General features: G+C 40.0%; 1 protein-coding gene across 1 annotated transcript in view; it reads right to left on the bottom strand.

Annotated features, from left to right (window-relative positions):
* Positions 1-15,727: 15,727 nt before the first annotated feature.
* The window catches only part of PPP1R3A (protein phosphatase 1 regulatory subunit 3A), a 28,176-nt gene continuing 22,854 nt past the window's right edge, over positions 15,728-21,049 (bottom strand). Inside the window, exon 4 of the mRNA XM_083859975.1 lies at positions 15,728-19,871. Coding sequence (XP_083716101.1) covers positions 17,385-19,871 — 2,487 coding nt within the window. The 3' untranslated portion in view covers positions 15,728-17,384. The remainder of the gene's footprint in view (positions 19,872-21,049) is intronic.

A 21,049-nucleotide genomic window follows, 5' to 3' on the forward strand; every position in this document is an offset into this window, starting at 1 on the left:
CAGAGCTGTATTCCAGCACAGATCTGTATATGTACATATCCTGAGTGGTCCACTCCCAAGCAAGTTTTAAAGTTGTTTTAGAGCACCAAACATTAACTCTAGGGGTTTTTTTGCCAAAATAAACACCAAATCAAACAGAAGCAGACCTTCCTGATAGCCAGTCTGTACAGTACTGTTCAAACAGCTGCAACACCTACTGCTGTGAGTCCCAGTGCTGAAAGCTTGTGTGGGAAAACATAAATGAATTGCAGTATGTTTCACAAGGTTACAAGTGATGAAAGTTGCCACAGTTGCTCAATGCTTTCATGTTTAGAGGATCTTAGTGCTTAATTCCTTCTTTACTGAAAAGGCAGATATTGATGGAAGAAATATTGAGATACATGAACAAAGTCATTCTGAGCTGTTCTGAACGAGTTTATTGAATTTGGTCTGATGCACTGAGTCCTTTGTCTATACTCAAAGCTTATTATTTCAAAAATGTTGGTAAACACTATATACAGGAATGTATGCACTTTTTTTTTAGTCTGTGAAGAAACACAAATTCTTGGGGACAAAAATGAGCACAGAGAGAAATCAAGACCCTGAGCAAAAAAATTTCCAAGCTACAAGTGCTACAAGTGCCCCAACCACTTGTAAGTTTGTATGAGGACTTGCTCAATGAACTCTGAGTTTTCTGCATATAAACACTCATCTAATCTTCCATCAACCTCTTTTTTGTGTAATTCTCACTTTCCAAAAACCGTATTTTGCATGCTTAAAGGTGATGATAAGAAAAGGAAATAATATTTTAGAATCTCTGTGAAGGAGGATTAATGAGTGGGTTAAACTCAGTCCCTTTGAATGGGAGTTTATTGATTCTCACTATAACATAAAGAAGAGAATGATGGACAATTCACTTACTCACTTTGTTTAACTCTCTTCTCTGGTGTGATGAATTAAAAAGAACTGTAGGTAATGGTTCTGAGATTGTGAAAGGGATACATGAGACCTCAGAAGCCTGTATCATTTACCATACCATCAATTCTTAGTTTCATCTTACGTTCTTACTTTTACTGTTGGCAGCTTTAGGTGCACGTATGCTACTTTAAATTTAGAATTTGAATAAATTCACAAAAGAAAATTATGGGCTCACTTTACAAGGTCAAAAGCAATTTTTTTTTCACTGACAGCTCAGCCTGACCGTATTGGACATTTAAAATTCAATTTGTGTTATTTCTGCCAAATCTAGTACATAAGCATTAGCAGTAATGATTTGGAAGCCACATTTAGCTGGTTTAGCTGTTATTCCTAATGTGACCATAACTATAGCATCTAAGTGGAGTACTGATAGCCTTGTTAAAGATTCATGCAGTGCCTGGGACACAGCTCTAATCTATAGCTACATCAGTGCTGCTGGACTGACAAATATAGCATTGTTTTTCCCACTGTAGGTGACTCACAAAAACCTCTCACCATAAAAAGATAATACTTTTATAAAAGAAGATTTCTGAGCACTGTGGCATGGGACAATAATTTGTGAAACAAAAATAACAATAAATGAAAAATTAGCATTTAAAAAATCTATCTGTAAATTTCATTCTCCTTTCACTTGACTTACTTTGTACTTAGCAGGAAATGTGATATCTAATATCAAACTGCTTTTAAAACAGTGATAAAAACTTCAATTTATGCTATCATGTCAGTGCAAACTGTAATAATTCAAGAATTTTGCAAATACTATTCACTATGTGAACTTACTTGTTTCTAACTTTATACAATTCTACACCTTAAATCTTGGAAAAGCTGTTGATATACACAGGTGTGAGAAGAGCACATCTGTGGATCCTTCAGTGCAGACACTGCAGGTGCAAATTCTGTGCTAGGTCATGACCCCCAGTACCCTCCTGACTATGACGTGACTTCAGCACACATGAGACGTTGCAGCTATTTCTAAAAGCAGCTCCTGTGTCCATCAAAGATATCTGGCCCATATTCTGTTTCAGTTGAGCACCCCAAATCACAAGGCACATTCAAAAATGTGCCAAATGTTATGCCTCTTTCCTGACATTTCACTTGTGACCTGCCCTATTACTTCTTTCCACTGGGCAGTCTCAAGTCATTTCTTGACAGCTTGCTAGAAGACCTTGTGCTGCAGCAGGTCTAAGCTGCCACAGAAGTTTAAGAAACTAAAGAAATACTTCTAACCAAGTAGATTTTGGCTTCCTATTCTGCTGTTTTTCTGTTTTTTTCTCTGCTAACTCTTGTGCAAGAATAAGGAAAGTGGTGAGGAGTACAAATGACATTTAGCCCAAACTACATGTTCTATATGTCCAGAACTCTTTTTAACTCTGAGAGGCAGATTCTGCTACATTCAGAGTTCTGCTGTCTTCTGAGATGATTCAAGCTCTCGTTGCTAGTAATACATGTGAAAAACAAAGAAAACACACAGTGAGATATGCCAGGATATACACTTGAGGACATAAGGCTGGGCTTTGGTGAGAGAACTCACAATAGTAAAGACATCAAACAGCACACCAAACTTCCCCATTTCCCCAGCTGCACCTGTAGAAGGCAGAGGCTGAGGCCAGGGTGCTGTCCTCCCATGCCATGCCACTGCCACCAGATGTGTTTCCCATCTCACGGGTCCAGCTGTGTGCAGGCTCTAGTCTGACCCATCACCATCACAGCCACCCCTGGCTGATCTTCATGCCTTCTTCTGGCCCTTCAGCACTGACCTTTGCTGCTGCTGCCTTTCCCCTGGAGCTGGTGCCAGGGGCTGTGTGTGGTGTGCACTACCAGGCAGCAGTGGCAAGAACTGGCAAAACACACTCCCACATGGCCAAAGAAGTGCTGTAAAATCATGGGTGTGGGGGAAGGGCATCATGGGCTGTGGAGAGGTGGATCAGGCATATACTCTGACTGTATTGAGTGTACCAACAGCACACAGGTCTTAATTGTTATAACTTAATTTTTCATTTTTATTCTTTGAGAAGTGAGACTCTGAAACTAGCTTTATATTTGGGGTTGGTTCAGAATGGTGTATCTCACAGTGTGCAGTCCCATTTGGATTGGAAAAAATATAGCCTTATAGCAGTTATGCTGACAATACTATCTTAAAGTATTTTTCTCAATTAAATATAAAACCTATATTTTTTATGCAAATAAAAGTGTCTTACAACTTTACATCCTAATTATAGTTTTAAAGTGCCAAATTCTTTGAAAAATCATTACAAGCCAGCTAAAGGGAGAGTGGAAAACAGTTTTATCATAATTAGACAATTGTAAAATTTTACAATAAAGAAGTTGTTAAGATTTTCCGTTTGTCTGAAGTGCCTTGTACATTTCTTTACGGTGTTTTAATTGCACAATCAAAAGAAAACACCTGTTTGAAATTAGCATACATCCAAATAAGGAACAAAGACATGGATTTTTGACAATGAGAATAATTAAACACGGGAACAGACTATCAACGGATACAAAGCATTCTCATCCACTCTCCTTAAATCAAGAGTAGGTCTGTTTTTAAAATACACTGCCTCTTATTCTGGGATCATTTATTTGAAGTTCAATGATCCATACTATGCAAGAAATTGTAATAATGATGGTAATTTTTTGCTAGAGATGTCAGAGAATATTTTGGCTCCTGGGACAGTCACATAGCACATCCCTGAGTCCTGGCTCCTGTCAGCTGCCATCATCCTGCAAACCCTCTTTCCTGCAGATAAAACAGTGTCAGCAAGTTTTAGAGGTATTTATCCCTATCTGGTCTGCAGCTTTCACACTGCCCCTAGTGCAACCTTCCACCTTGAATCCTCTTTACTTGTTAGAATGAAAATTATATAGTCGTTGCTCTGAAAGTATTTTGAAAAAGGAAAAAAAAAAAAGCATCTATTTAATTAACTTCTAAGAGCTCAATTCAGAGGTGTTTTAAGCATCTTTCATTGATTTCACTATCCCTACCTTTAAAAACACAGCTGTTACTTCTTAGATGTGAATATTTGGACCCTGGTGTTCCAAGACATGTTCAAGCTCTATTTAATGTGGTCCTAAGCATGAACAGCTTACATATGTGCTGCAAAGCAGTGAATCTAATTCCACTCTAATTTACTGCATTTATACCCTAAATATTTCTCATCCCTACTTGTCTGGCTGGGGTTGCAGACCTGCTTGTCTCTTAAATAACTACGGGATGTGCCTGCACTCAATAAAGCACAGAGTCAGTCACCTCGGGATTCGTCACCCAAACCCAGCCTACCTTCATTGTATCCTCTAGGTTCTGCAGGAAGAAAGATCCTGAACTGGAAAGCTACTGCTGCCATAAGCAGTACTTACAAGCCAGGTAGGGGTTTCTGCTAGGAAGTCCACTCAGGTACAGTGGGATTATGCTGTGACAATTCCTTTCTGCTATTTCTCTGTTCTGTCTTTTGCTTCCCTCTCAATTCTTTGATCTGCTCCTTGCAAATAGAGTGGATCTCGTGAGCAAAGCAGTGATTCACAGCCATCTTGACCACAGTGACCACAAAGTGACTGAGTGTACAACCTCTGCTGACAAGAGGAAAAGAAGGAAAACTTCATCTTCTGGACATGAGGAAGGGAGACTTCAGGTGGTGCTGGGAATTAAGCATGTCTGGAAAGTAAGTATAGTCTCCTGGAAAAATGTTTTTGCAAGTCGAAGTCCATTGTTGTCGGTCACTTTTTAAACATCACTTCCTAAGGACATAGAAACAGGCAATTCCCAAATGCTGGGAATCATGCAGGTGAGGCAGAGGGTTATCTCAGCTGAACAGGATTATTCTCTTGGAAATAAGACAAATTAGGGAGATGTATGCCCAGTGGAAGCAAGGTCTGGTAACATGGGACAAATACAGAGATACCACAGATACCACTGCAGGGAGAAAATTCAAATAGCCAAAGCTTAACTGGAGTTGAAGCTGCCAAAACTGTGGGGGAAAATAAAATTTTTTTTTTCAAATATGGTAATGGCAATTGGCCAGCTGTAAAATTAACATCGATCTATTACAGGATGAGGATGGTCACCTCACAAGCATGGACATAGTCAAGGCAGAAGTGTTGAACATGTTCTTCACCTCAATCTTCAACATCAATGATGGACCAAGAGTGTCTCAGTGCCCTCAGCTGGAGGACCATGATTGTGAGAATGATCAACTCCCAGTCAGCCCTGAAACAGTGCAGGATCTGCTTCTCCAGCTGGATCCCTATAAATCTATGGAACATGATGCTATTCATCCAAGAATCCTCAAAGAGCTCCTGATGTCATTGTAAAACCTCTCATGACGATTTTTGAGCAGTCTTGGGAGTCTGGAGATGTCCCAGCTGATGGAACCCTGCAAACATTGTCCTGATTTTCAAGGACAAGAGGGAGAACCCCAGACTACAGGCCTGTCAGTCTCACTTTAGTGCCTGGCAAAGTTATGGAGAAGATTATTCTGGGAGGTATTGAAGAACACCTGAATGACAACACAGTCATTGGTCACAGCTGGCACAGCTTCATGAGAGGAAAGTCCTGCTTATCAAACCTGATTTCCTTTTATGACAAGGCAACCCACCCAAGCTGACCAAGGGAAGCCAGTGGATGCAATCTCCTTGGATTTCAGTAAAGATTTTGATACTGTCACAGGATCCTTCTGGACAAAATGTCCAGCATGCACTGGACAAACTGGATAAACACAACATGATGGGTGGATAAACACTATGTGATGGGTGAGCAACTGGCTCATGAGTCAGGCACAGAGTTACAGTGAATGGGGTGACATCAGACTGCTGACCTGTCACAGTGGGGTTCCACAGGGCTCCATCCTTGGCTCTGTGCTCTTCATCAACTTCATAAGTGACTTGGATGTAGTACAGGAAGGGATATTGAGCAAGTTTGCAGACAATACAAAACTGGAAGGAGCTGTTGACTCTTTTGAGGGCAGGGAGGCCCTGCAGAGAGACCCTGACAACATTGAGAACAGGGCAGTCACCAACCATATGAAATTCAACATTGGAAAGTGCAGATTCTGCACCTGGGATGGGGCAGCTCTGGAAGTACAGACAGACTGAGGAATGAGATAGTGGAAAGCAGCGCTGCAGAAAGGGACCTGGGGGTCCTGGTCAATGGCAAGTTGAATTCAAATCAGCAGTGCCCTGGCAGCCAGGAGGGCCAAGCCTGTCCTGGGGGACATCAGGCACAGCATCACAGCTGGGCAAGGAAGGGGCTTGTCCCACTCTGCTCTGCACTGGGGCAGCCTCATCTTGAGTGCTGGGGGAAATTTGGGTGCCATAATATAAAAAAAGATATAAAGCTATTAGAGAGTGTCCAAATGAGGGCAACAAAGATGGTGAAGGGCCTTGAGGGGAAGCCTTTTGAGGAGTGGCTGAGGTCTGTTCAGCCTGGAGATAAGGAGAATGAGGGGAGACCTCACTCTGTGATGACCAGTGACAGGACCTGAGGAAATGTCCTGAAGTTGTCTCAGAAGAGGTTTAGGTTGGATATTAGGAAAAGGGTGGTTGGACAACAGATTCCCCAAGGAAGTGGTCACAGCACCAAGCCTGTCAGAGTTCAAGATACATTTGGACAATATTCCCAAGCCCATCCTGTGACTCTTGGACATGTCCTGTGCGGGGCTGAGAGTTGGACTCAATGATCCTCATGGGTCCCTTCAAACTTAGTTTATTCTGTGATTCTGTGAAATCATAGCTCAGTAGAGGTTTCTGCTGCACCTAGGCAGCAGGCAGCCACCTCAGAAAATGTCCTTGTTGTATCTGTCATTTTATTTAGTGTTTTAAATTTCCACTTTTTTACAAGAGATGAATATATAGTTGCAGCCAGGAGCATTTTGATGTGGGAAGATATTCAGCCCCAAACATACATCCTTGATAATATAGAGCACAAGTAATAATAGCAAGGAGAGGCTGTTAATAAGGTATACCAAAATTCTTTATCAGTGTATCATATAACAAAAACTGTATCCAAACTTACTGAAAGCCTCTTACAGTGCAATTTGTTAGACCTTCCAGTGACTCCCAGCTAACACAAACCTGCTCCACAGATAGTGTCCAAGGCATGTGGTTTTTAAATAAGATTTTTTTTATTATTATTACTGCTGTCCAATCCCCAAATTTTACTGTAAAGATTTTCTACTATGAACTTGAGTGAATCAATTTTAAGCATCACTATGAAATTTTCATCAATTTCTCTAAACTGCATTTGTGGCATTGCAATGATACAATGAAACTTAAATTCTGCACTTTAAAAAATATATATGAAGTCATTAGAATTTTACAAACAAATCTATGTGAAGAATTTGTCTAAAGTTCACGTATTTCAGACTCAGATTTGTGGAGTAATTTGCTTAGCTTGACTTTATTCATTCACCTTCAGTTCTTCAGCACCTTCACTATTACCTAGTTTATGTATGAGCTATTTCTTTGTTTCCTCCAAGCAGATGTGGGCTCATTGTGCCATCTTTTGTGCAAACCAAAGACTGCTTTCCCATCTCAGTAGTTCAGGGTAGCTCATCCCAGGGAGGGCTCAGTGATCAAACTTGGCAGTATGCTCAGCCACCTCTGCCTGCCAGGAGAGCAGCCTCTTGCTGACCCAGGTTATGAGCAGACCAAACCTCCACTGGCCTGCAATGCACTGATTAGGCACACCTGCATCTCTGCACAGCTGCAGGAGGGACAATTATAGTGTGATTAATAAACAGCTTTGTCTGTGATACCAGACATGAGGGGAAGTATTGTGAACACAGCAAGGTAGGTTTCTGAAGGGGAATTGCAATTTTAAATGTTGCAGTTAGAGAGGTTCTCCTTGAAAACTTCAGCAACTGTAGGACTATATCTTTAGAAGATAAACCATTCCATAGGTGTTTCAGGGCCAGGAGTCTGAATTCTCTGCTTTTGTAGTCACTTCTATGTAGACTCACCATAGCAGAGGTCTATCTGCCTGACTGCCTGCACCAGTTTATTTTGCAGCTGTCCACTTTCAACCATGATTTGCTTACCACTTAGGTAATGGTAATTTGTACTATGGTATGGTTTTATTTGTATATAAGTAAATTATTTGCCATGTATTTGCATTAATATGTCTTTGTACTAAGCTGAAGTAAAAAAAAAAAAACAAACCCAAATGCAGTCTTCAGAATTCAAATTGAATGGGAGTGTTTGTGGAATATGGGCATTTTAAAGGACATAGATATTGAAGAATGGGTAACATGCAAAAAGGGGAGATGTCCTGGATCCTTAGTTAGGGGAAGTTTACTTGAACCTTAGTGTTCAATTTGTCTGTCAGGAATGGCAAGACCCTTGTGCCCAACCAGATTATCAGCATTCTGTTAGGGGGACCCTTCACTGAGCAGTCCTGCTGGATCAGAGGGTGGTTTGACTGACTTAGTCAGGGGAACATGCCAACAGCATAAGGGAGACCTCTCAGCAGGTCTTTCCACTTTATGACCCCTCAGTGGGTGTTCCTCCTTATTTGAGTATAACCCACTGCCAGCAGCTGTCAGTGCTTGTGAAGGACTCACACTAACAGAGTAACACCCTTTATTAATGTGAAATTGTGACAGGATAAGGTTCCAGGATTGTTGGTGATATTGGCTGACTGCAAAAATGCATTCAAAGCAATACAGACAGTCTTCAATAAAATTATTCAGCATAGATAGGGAAGCCAATAGGCATCCCTACGAGGAAGAAGACACCTTCAGCCCATCGATTGAGCTCAGCAGTTGCAATGGAGTCTTCCCTAATTTTCCCCCTATTCTCAACTTACTTTTATACTATTCCTTTATGTTTAGGTGGAGCTTGAATGATTTTATTAATAAGTACTTTGTTTACTCATGGGTATAACCTTCTCCTACTTCACTTTTAAAGATATAGTCAAAAAGAATATAGAGTGCATGCCCAGTGTGGGGTGGCCATACCTTGGAGGTGGGTAACTTTGGGATAAAGACGTGTGTTAAGATTTCAATTAGGATATAATCTGAGGGGAGTGATTTTGCCACAGTTTTTGGCTCAACAGCAAGACATCTCCTAACTCCCCTGGCTGGCAGGTGTTATTCAGCTTCTCAGCTGCAAAATACCATCTGCAAAGTACCTCCCTGCAAGGATTCCAACAGAGCTGGCCAATGGCTCTCTCCATTCTGCTCCACTCTTCACTCCATCCCCCTTAGCAGGTGCTATGGTTGCAGACTGTGATGTGGGGAATCATCATGGAATAGGTTTTGATTATGGCAACTTCATTCAATCCAGGGACCAGCAACTGTATTTTATAATGTCTAAAGTATTATAATTTACATTAGAATGCGAATAAAACTTCTTGGTTTCCTCTAATTTTATCCCCAGACATCTTTCACTGACTGGGCATCTGAAAAGGAAGTTGTCCTAATTATAGCTGTGATGCCAGACAAGAAGCAAATAAGGTCAAGAAAGAGACAAAATAAGTATTGAAAGGTAGATGCAAGTTTTTGTTACTAATTTAATTTAGGTTACCATTAAATTTTCTTTCAAAATACTATCTCTTCTCATGCACTGAGGCCAAATAATGTTAACCTAAGTATAATAAATGTCTCAAGTGCTTAAAACAAGAACCAAGTGGATCTGAGTAATGTAAAGCCAGTCATAACCCATGTAAGGCAGGGTGCACAGAGTTCCCCAAATTGTGGTCTCCTGGTCACCCTAATCAGGAGGCCTGGCATATACTGTTGTCATTTCCTCTCAGTGTCCCCAGAGGAGGAAATGCAGATGTGTAGAGGAGTGGAGGAGCAGCCCAGTCACCCCCACCTGGAGTTTGGAGCAGGAAGCTCTCTAGGACTAAGACTCACCAGAGTGTTGGTACACCAGCCACACTGTGTACACATGACTGCAGCTTCTACCTAATTCTGAATTTATTTAAATTCTCTGAGTACCTTTCTGTTCAAAAGTGGGATGAGTCCACATCCAATGGGTTTCTGAGATGTCACTCTGAAACAGCTCATTTTCCATTGTGTTGGATAGTGAGCACAAAAATGTTATTCAGGGCTCTGGATTGCAGTTCCAGCTGATGGGCACCTGAGCAGTCCATTGTTCAAGTCTTGGGGGCTGTGAAGAAAACTTGCCCACAACAATGGAACTGGCTTAAATATCTCATAGAACAAACATGAAAATTGTGATGCCTAGTGTGTAGCAGAAGATGTTGCTTTGTATCCATGCAATTGAACACAGTTCAGCATTGGTTTATTAAAATATAATGAATGAGATTACAGTTGAAATTAATTTATAATCATTTTTTATTGAATGTATAAATTCTTGACTTTTGCAGAATTAAAAGGAAAGTACATAGCAAGTCATGCTATTGCCTTATGCAGTATCAGACAACACACTATAAAAAACACCATGTTTGCTTCTCACTTGATATGTCTACATTAAAGGATGATGTACAGCTACAGGTGTAAGTCTGTTCAGATAAGTTAGTCTGAAAGGTCACAACTGCAGCTGATAGTGTTGAGTTTCTTACATTGTATATCTTCCAATGTTTGATAATTTCAAGATAATAATAGCTTATTTAGCCATTTCTTTATACCAAATTATATATCATGTAATGAATAGCACAGTGGATTGCTGTACATGCAGTTTACCATGCACACTAGCATAAGATTGAAGGCAAGGACACAGGTCGCTCAAGCGGCTGCCAGTGGCCACATGAGTGGGTGTGTGTGAAACGCACAGAGCCCAGTCCCAGCAAAGTAGACTGTGAGCACATCCCGGCCACACCATCCAAACACTGCATTTACAGCAGCCTGCCCACCTCACCTGACTTCTGTCTCCCCAAACATGAAATTAAGATGGGTACAAGCCAAGACCCCTTGTGACTGCTGAGACATTTCCCATAGGCATTGCTTAGTGTGCCTAACTGCTTCAAGCCATTCAACAGCCCAGACCATTCAAGGAGGTATGAAACCTACACAAGAGACCTCCTACTCCTGTCCTTTATCAGTCATGGATCTCGGTTCATTCATACCACAGAGGGATAGACAGGCACGTAACTTGTATGAATAAATAAGGAGTTTCTGAGGGGTTTAATCAGGACTTTCCCCCAGGCCAGTCATTGTTTTTTGTCTTAAAAGAGTTCAGGCCACTCCTAATTGTCTGTGGTTGCCCTAAAAGCAGAAAGGATTCCTACCTAATAAAGGGGATGTACTTAAAAAGGTAGCTTTTGTGTTTTGCTCGGCAGTTTTTATTTCCCTTTCAGAGACACTGGAAAATTTTCAGTATGGAGCTGCCCTCACTCTTCCACTGGAGAAGGTAGTGCCAGGAGCACAAGAGCTGGCAGCCCCAGAAAGATCACTGGTGCAGGATCAGAAATTTTGACATAGATACAGCTTGTATAGTGGCTTAAATGAGCCTGTATGCTCTATGATCTCCCTGTCATCACATATATGCGAGACACGCTCATGCCCTGTGGTCCTTAGGAATCTAAATGTCCTCCTGCAGTCATGTATACTACTAGAAAATCAAAGAAGCTCCTACATGCTCTGAACTATACCAGACAACCCAGGGATTGTGGGAGCTTACCTATTTACAGATAGTTTTATATTTCTGCACTAATAAGCACAGGCTGACACATGCTCTTGTTTTCTCCTGACACACTTAGCTTCATGTCATTGGGGACTGACCTGCATAAACAGCCATGAGGCAGGTTTGTGGCTCCAGCCTGAGGCTGTCCCCCTTGGAGGGTTATAACATCCTGAGAAGGAGGCTGTTTCTAGTCCTTAGAGCGATGCTCTAATCTTGAATCATTGAATATTAAGGTCAAGGGCAAGATATTCTCCACTATAATTCCATTAAGTGGCAGTTGATAAGTTACAAAAAGAAGTTAGCATGTATTTCAATTTTTATACTTTATATGGCTAATACTGTATTTGTGTTATCTGTCCAACCTACTCAGAACTTATTAAACTTTCATGTCTCTAGAGAAAGCTGTTCAGAAACTTTCCAATTAGACATTCTGTTTACTATTTCTTTTCCATTCTTACATGGAATCTAGTTCTCACCTTTCCATTCTCTTTTCCTAGAGCCACCCATACACACATGAACACACATATCTCATATATACCACCAAATCACACATATCACACTTGTTAAATAGCTCACCTAGTTCATGCCTACTCTGAATGCAGAAACTATCTGTTCCCTTCAATCTCCCTATGTTTTTGACAAATACTGTTCTCACTCAGGCATGTGTAGTTTTGGTCAAAAAATCCCTGACACCTACCTGAATTCTGAACCCTCAGCAGCATCAAGACCTCCTAGACCAGAAAAACATCCTGAGTCCATTTATTATCCATATAGCTCTTGAGTCTCCTTTGCAGACATTGCTCTCAGAAGAGCTGCAAGTCTTAGAAAGCTCAGCTGGGAGTCACAAAAGGACATGATTGCCTGAAGTGGAACTCTGCTGGGATTTAAGCACCTTTGTAAGTCCAAGAGAGAAATTCACAGTTCATGGCTAGAACAATTCTGCAGTCCTGGTTCATGAGGCACTGATCTAGGCCTGGAAAAGTAAATTTATAGTTCAAAGAGGAAGTAGACTTCACTGAGGAGATGTAAAGGTCTTGGTACTGGTGTTGTATTTTATCTAAATAGAATTTCACATAAAATGCACGAGTTATTCCTGGAACAAAGTTTATATCGAAATAGCCCTCCAATCTATGGCTTAAGGGGTTGGATTTTCTCCAGTCCCAAAACTCTGGGTTTGTTTTCTGCAAAGAGTCCTTTTTCTGAAGGCAGCTATTTCGTGTGGGGGTTAGTTGCCTTAGTGCACCACAGGGCTGCAGAATATCAAACCTGACCAGAAAAAAGCATATCCCTCCCACCCAGCAGTAAATAAATCCCACTGGCAAGGGCAAGGATGTAAGACCTAACTCTACCATCAGGGGTTTTTATTAGAAAATACTGTCAATTCCATATTTAACACATTATCTGCTTTGATTCTCATTAATATATTCAATGACCAGAGAGTTTAGGTGTTTTATTCAGGGATGTATATACTACTGGGTATAGTGACTCAAGACATTATCATATTAACCTTCCTTTAGGGATCTAGTTCACACGTTGTCCTCTTTATCTTTTCATTTCCAATATTAACTAGGCCTGCAAAGGCTGTAGCTTGTTTCAGAGCCTATCCTCTGTTGAGCCAGAAGTCACTGATGGATAAGAACCAGCAAGCAATTAGCAACAAGTACTTAGGTCATTAATGATGTAGCTTGTTCTGACTACCTCCTAGCAAGATATCTGAATGCAGAAATTCTTTTTGCTCCTCTCTTTTCTGCCCTGAATTTATATTTAAGCCAATTCAACAGATTAGACATGCCACAATATGATTTTTTTTTTTCATGGATAATAGCCATGGGACATACCTCCCATGTTATGGAATGTAGATACACCTCATATACCTTGCAATAATGCAAGAAAGCTTTTTGCAATTATATTATTTTGATCACTATATTGTACCAGAGTGAACCCTTTGTGACCACAGGATTACCCTACCATCTAGGATTGCACCTTCTTTCTGTTGCAAAGCTTGAAGAAATAACTAGAACCTACTAGAAATTAAAGTATTAACTAGAAATATGTTACTGCTGCAATGTAGGCAAGCTAAATATGAATCATTGCAAGAGCACAACACACCACTTATTCCCTGAAGTATGTAAAACCCAATATTTTGCCCATGTTATAAAGGTGTTTCTTCCATACTAGAAACAAAAGTAAGAGAATTTTAAAAAGAAATCTTATCAAATTATAAACAAAAAAAAGATAAAATTACTTGCTTTGTTGTTTTAAGCATACTTTAAAGTTCGGGCACCTGTGCTCACAGATCAGTCTAGAGTCCTGTTTTGCAATCATAAGGTATGATATGCTGATTAAATATTTTAAATATAGAACATAAAATCCCAATCCAAATCTGAGAAATGCTAACAGTATTCCACTTGTGTGTAGATGAAATATGCTTATTCTAACACTCAAATATTTACCCTAAATTCCAACTCTGAATGATTGTACATGTTAAAATGGCAAACCCAGATGTTTAACCTGTTGGATACAGGAATACAATTGTTTAAAGCACACTTTCTGTAGAGAGTGAAGTAATTTAGCTAAATGTTAGCTGATATTTGGGAATCATTTAAAATATAATATGACACATATTAAATCTAACTAATTTTTAATGAATGTCTGAATTAATAGATTCTCTCTATTTATCCCTTGCTTTTTTTCTTTTATTTTTCTTTTTATTTTTTTTTTAGTCATATTGACTTTCCTGAGCTCTCTGTAACATTTTTCTGCCATTGTCCCAAGATTGATTCAATTCATTGACTTTCCTCCACCCATGGTCATGGGCCCATCATTCATCCCTAACCCCTTCTCTTGTTCTTTAATCAGCTAAGCAGAGCCTTTGACAATTAACCAAATATTTGGGGTTGAAATGCATGAGTAACAAAATTTTCACCTTGCAGATTACATACAGACAACTACCACACAAATGTATGGTTCTACTGTGGTTCAAGGATGTCTATGCTTTCGTGTGAAGGAGCAAAAGGATTCTTAAAATGCACATGGCTCAGAACCCCCAAGACTCAATAAAAAAACCACAACCAGGCTTTTCTACTTTCATGGTGACTGAACTGTTAATCTCTGCTTAAAATAAGGCATGTGTCCAAGAAATTTCAAGTTCTTTAGCTATCTCAGGTCCTTAGGGATTTAGACTGCGTCAGATTAAGACCTCTTTAAAAAATGGACATGGGAAAAGAAAAACGCCGCTGTGATGGGAGTATCAAATCAGTCTGTATTGTTCTGTGCAGAGAACCATTTTCAGTTTAAGTCAGTTCAGAAAGTAGGAACCCGTTTATGTATAGCAGCACTGTTAAACCCTGGGAATCACAGTCCTCTTCATAATAATACTCCTGCAATGGTTAAAGTACATTCTGCTGGATTAAAGGCCCAGGTTTGGTAAAGCTGAAGATATTCAAACATGGGTTTGAATCCTGTGACTTAGTGTGTAGAGCGCTTACCTAACTGGTCAGGAGGCTGGACTTTGGTTCTTGCTCTGAAGTTTATGAATTTTGCTTTAAAGAGCTATGTGGTAAATTAGATTGTAGATGCTTTTAACTGCTAGCTGAATCTAAAGATTTTAATTTCTACCATGTTTTTTTTTAACTGGAAGAATGAAATGTATCCAATGCCTTTGATTTATCTCCCTTGAGGAATCTGGTACTTGACTGCATTGTGACACTTTCAGCAGGACAGGTGCAGGATGCTTTCTTCGCTTTTTATCCCTCTATCTGAGGACCTTGATTCTGTCAGAATATATTAGATGTTATTTCAGAGCTTCCATTGGGAAGTAAAGCAACACCTGGTGTCTCTATCCCAGTGAAGCTGACAATCTGATCCACTTAGACCAGGGACTTGTAACTGGGACTGTAGGATGTGAACTACCAGAAGTAAGGCAATGTTGTGCCTTTTGGAGAAGTATGTATAAACATCATGAAAAGGATAGGCTCTTTCAGCATTTTTTGTCTCTAGATAAAGGAAGGTCTGCAATCATTACTTTGGACTTACACTGATTTAACTTCAATTCTGCTTTAAGTCTAAGCCTAAGCTTTTTATAGGATTCATCTCCTAATGCCTATTGAATTAATTTCTTTATCTGAATGAATATTTTCCTCATATACACCTTTGAACATCTGGACACAGCCTTCCATGTAGCTTAATCGCTATAACTCATTCATGGATTGCTGTCAAAAGTTGTCAAGGTATCCAGCCATCAAAACACGTATCAGCAATAGATCACACACATACTTGCTTACCCCACTGAATGCACTACTAAATGTAGTTTTATTCCCCTGCAGAACAAGAATGCCAAGGTGCCTCCTCTGGCAGTGTCCTATTCTCCTGAAACATGTGAATAAATTTTACATGGACTTGAAAATATTTATTTCAGAGCTAAGCTAACAACTAAATAGTTTTGCTATTACATAACTTCAGCCATATATTGCAACCAAGACTTTCACAGTTATGGTATTTCACAGTGGTAGTAAGGAACATGAAACAAACAGAGCTTTAGAACAACTCTTTTCTTCTTAATTTCTGTGGCTTCAGCAACATTTTGCAGTCTTGGTGCTTCTTTTAATATTCTACCTGTGATAGCATCTGTCACCATCCTCTGGGAAATGGCTGAAGAACATCATAACCTGTCCATCCTTTTCCTTCTGGACAAAATTTGGGCTTGATCTTGTGTGGGACACCTGCAGTGTTGGAGTAGCAAAGCTGCCCATGTTTCTGCCCCACAGAACTGCTGCACAGGATCAGTTTGACTCTCCTTAGGGCAGATACTAGTCTTTTCTGCATCACCCAAACCAGATAAAGCAGCCTTACTGAACATCAGTGCCATGCCCAGTGTTTTCTCTTGGTGTTTGATTAGCTCTAGGCTGCAAGCCATAGGAAAAAAAAAACAACAAAACAAACCAGTAAATCTAATTCAGACATGCTCCACACAGTTATAGCATTCCTTTGTAAAATTTATTTAATGCTTTGTGCTCAAGCAATTCTGATGAAAAATGTCACTCAAATGCTTTGCCCAGAAAAACAGTTCAGTGAAATTCTCAGTCATGTTACACAGTCCTCATTTGCCAAACCTAAAAACTTTTTTGCATGTGACTGATCAGTAAGAGGCCTGTGGCTGTGACCTTCACTCTTTTCAGGGTGGAAATGGCACATCTATTCTGCTATGCAGTTACATCCTGGGAGTTACATGACGTTGTTGAAGTCAAAGCCTTACATCTTTCAAACAGGGGTACCATTGAAGGCCTAAGTCAAAATACGGAAATAAAAATTTGGAAAAATGTATTTAACTGTCAAGAGATGCATTGCTTAGAGCATTGGCTAATTACACTAGCAGAGTATCTTGCAATGTCAGCACCAAAATACTCACTTAGGTTTTATATTGTTCCTTGTGTTGTTATGTAGCATACAGAATTCTAGGAAAATTCTATTCTGGGAAAAAAATTCCCAGAAAAATATGAAGCTTTAATGCAAAAGAAATTAAAGCAAGGAAATGGTGGGTTTAAGTACTACAGGGACATGAAGCATTGCTTCTTCATATCCTGCTAAGAAGCAACAGCTGTACTTCGTTTTAACTTGATGTGCTTCAGAACTCAAATTCATATAGGTATTTAATGATCCAAACATAATGGTCCTGCATAGTTTAATTACTTATATGAAGGCTCAACTTCATATGTAATCTTTTAATAAAAGATGCTGCTGTGGAAATCTTGCTTTGGTTTTAACAAAGAATAAACTATTTAATAGTGAAAATTCTTTGGTGGAATTGAAGATTATCGACCATGGATCCTGAGCACAGTTGACAGTCAATGTTATTCCTTCTTGACAGACTCCTTGTTTCTTCTTCCTTCATGGTATAGCCAATACAAGGAAAACAGGTAGAGTGCAAGGCAGACCATCAAATCATAGTGGTAGAGTGTTGCAGCAAATAGAAGAAACAAGAAGAAATAAAATATTTTGAAAGCAATATGTTTTAAACCTGGAGACTCACTAGGTAACTTAAGTGCTTCACTCTTCTGGTTAGAAATATCTGAAGAATCAGAAGCGTGTTGTCTTTCTTTCTGTGAGTCATCAAGCCAGTTTAGTTTTTTCCTCTCAGTTATCAGATGGTCAGCTTGAGAGTCTGTTCCTCCATTTTCTCTGGTAGACTTACTAATTAAAACCTCTGGCCTCCATGACTTCTCTTGCTGGAGCTCTGCTTGATGGAAAAATTGACCTGTATTCCTTCCTCTTCCTTCTCCCAAAATTGCTGTGTCTGAAGCGAAAGGTACTTCTCCTTTTTCAACTTCAGGAGAAAAGCTTTTCTTAATACATGTATTTTCAGTCGTTAGATGTAAATTGTACCCTGACTCAGCAGCAACCTTGTCAATGACTTTGGATTCAAAGTATCTATACATATGCTCCATGCCTCCTTCCGCAGTGGGCCCTTCTGAAAATGCCACTGAAGAGCTTTTATAACTGTAACTAGGCACAGTATTTGTACCAGAAGGTGGCATTTTTGTTTCAGCTTTAGAACATAAACAGGAAAGTGTGTCACCATGGCTTTCTCCCCTGTAGACCTCTTCTGCTTTCTCACGATACAGATGCTCCTGAGTGCTCAGGGGACTTTTAGGTACATCTGAAAGTAAACCCTCCATATCATTCTTTTCTGTAGCAGAAGCCTTTGCTGCTTCTCCTGCAGGTAGAATGTTGTCTGGTTGTGCTTTGGCACATTTTCCCCTGCTATTGCATCCAGACTTCATTTCTCCTTGCAGTGTTTCATGTACGTATGCATTATAAATACCTAAAACTGATTTCTTTTCAAATTCAGTGTCATATAATACACCCACTGTGTTGAGTTGACAAAGAGCATAATGTGAACCATCATTTCTCCCTTCACGTGTATCAAATGCTGTTTCCTTTTCCTCTGTGGGCCTGTCACTTAGTGCAGTCTCTTGAGGTAGCTTAGCAATTACTGCTTTTTCACTGCCAGGCACTTTTTCTGGAGCACTTTCTGATGTTGTTTTAATTATATAAGGTGTGCCTGCCTCTGTTTTCTCTGTAATACCCTGCTCAGAGACAGAAGACTTTTCACAACTCTCTGCCTCCTGGCAGGTAAACAACTCCTTTGTGGAAGTCCCAGTCTGAGGTTCCATGCTCCCCCTCACTCTCCACCTAACCTCACTCCCCGTTTCTTGCCACCTCTGCTCTGCAAAGTTTGCTTCGCTTTCCCTTCCAATTGGTCTCCCTTTATTTGTGCTGTCTGGCTTCTCTCTGTCTTTGAACCTCCTGAATCCTCTGTCTTCCTGAGTGTCCTCAGGTCGCCTTTCATCCACTCTAGTGGCCCTTGGTGCCTGCTTGTTGTTCTCAGCTGCCAGAGGTGCTGGGTTCAGGGCCTTGGCATTGTGTTTCCTGTGTGACTTGAAAGGTTTGGAAGCTTCCTCCTCACCAATTGATGCCAAGTCTGCTACTTCAATGAAATTCTTCTGCTTCCCTAAATCAGTGTTCTTTTCTGATATTTCACCAACTCCTTTTTTTTGTGTGGAATCTGTTGAGACACCAGCATGTGCAAAAGTGCTGGCATATAAATCTCCTCTTAAATGTACCTGAACGTTGCTTTCAATCATCCTGATTTTTCCTTCATTTTTTTCAGCATCTGACAACAATGAATCCAAACTTTGGTGAGACATTTGTGGTGCCTGGTGCTCCAGAGCTGGATTAGCATTGCCATCCAGCGTCCTTGCTATGCATTCATTTAATTGCACGGATTCATCATGCTCTGGCAAAATGGTTTCTGGTCTCGTTTCATGGGCTGCTTTTGAGGCACCAGCAGCATCCTCATTGGTGAATAACCTCTCCATCATCCTCCTTCCTGAGGCACTATCTATTTCACCTTTTGAAATATTTGTGTGCCTCTCTCCTTGTCGGCTTGAGCCAGTAGCCATAATATTGATAGCCTCATTCTGCTCTGTCAGAGGAAAATGTTTTGCCAATAAAAGGCTTTCACTGGTATCAGTATGTTCCAAAGACCACTCACAGCTGTTTACTGAGCCAGCAGTGCCTTCCTTCCCTGGTAGCTGATTATTATAATCTCTTACAGAATGCTTAGCTTTATCTTTTAATTCTTCTCCTATCGCATGTGAAGAGTTTTCAGATGAGGAACTGATAGGCACAGGGTGCAAGTCACTGCTTCTTTCTAAACAGGTTAGCTTTTTCACCAATCTTTCAGTTTCACTTAGAAAATTAATTGGTTCTGTTGTGCATAAATTCCTTTCATCTCTGGAAGAGGTACCTCTAGCTCCTGTGAAGTGCGGATTTAACTGAAACAATAGAATAGAAAAGAATGATCAAAAAATGCTTTGTAAAAATATGCCAGATGAAGGAGGCAGGATTTCATTATGGAAAGTTTTGTTTTCAGTAACAAAGCTTTTATGGAAACATGTTCTAAACAATTTGCAAAATTTGCATTGCATGTATTTTTTAACATAGGTAATGAGCTTTATGGTGGTGCTGAAAGGAGCAGGAAATAAAATAGTGCTCAGAACCCTGTCTCTTTATTCATGAGTTCAGTAAGCTGCCAGTGGATTTTATACAAATTAAATCTGAAGAGAATATTCCCTTAAAGGCAAGCTAATTTGTTCTCTATACATTTGATTCTAGATTTGGAGAGAGGAAGCCATGGGGCAAGGGGGGAGGATTGGTGCTTAAATGAGGGCATTGATCCAGTACATCAGTGTCTGGTAATGTACAGTATTGTCCAGTAAAACAAAGACACATTTCACACTGACAAATACTGTAAGGATTATCTGTGCTTCATTTCTCTCAGGGACCATTTTACAGGCTTCAAACCAGACTGGTTTTAGACAATCTGGTAAGACATGAGTTGGAAATGAGATTAGCGAAGTAAAAGGCCAGAAACTAATCATTCTCCCTCCTAGCTCCCAAATATCATATTGTATTATTCAGCTATGCCTGCTTGTCATTGCACTCTCTTCTCACTTTAGCAGAGTCACACTGATAGCACTAGCTGATCAATTAGAGGCTAGTTTCTTGGGCACCCCTTTATACATTTGCACTTGCTGTAGATACCCCCATTACAGTTTCTCTTATTAATATGTTTTCTGCAAAGCCTCTGCAAACTATTAATAGTAAAACGTCACTCAAAGAAAAGTGAGGGAGCTAATGTCTCTGCAAATTCTGTTTTAATGACCCTCTGCCAACCAGTGCTCAAGTGTATTTGAGTTCTTCGGTGATGCCAACTGTCAGGATTTAACAGTGAGATGCCTGTGTTTTTTTCCCCTCCTCATAACTGACATTTGCATGATCTCAATAATTATATGCAAATCTTACGATTTCCCCTTCTTCTCACATAAGGCTCATGTTACTTGTCAACTGCACAGCTGTCTTGTGAGCCAATGCCTGTGTGTTTCAAAGATTTGGTTGTATTTCCATGTATTATAAGCCTTCATTGTTTAATTCATTAAAGAGCGCACAGTGC

The sequence above is a fragment of the Zosterops lateralis genome (genome assembly GCF_965231275.1).
Source record: "Zosterops lateralis genome assembly, chromosome: 4".
Taxonomy (NCBI): domain Eukaryota; kingdom Metazoa; phylum Chordata; class Aves; order Passeriformes; family Zosteropidae; genus Zosterops; species Zosterops lateralis.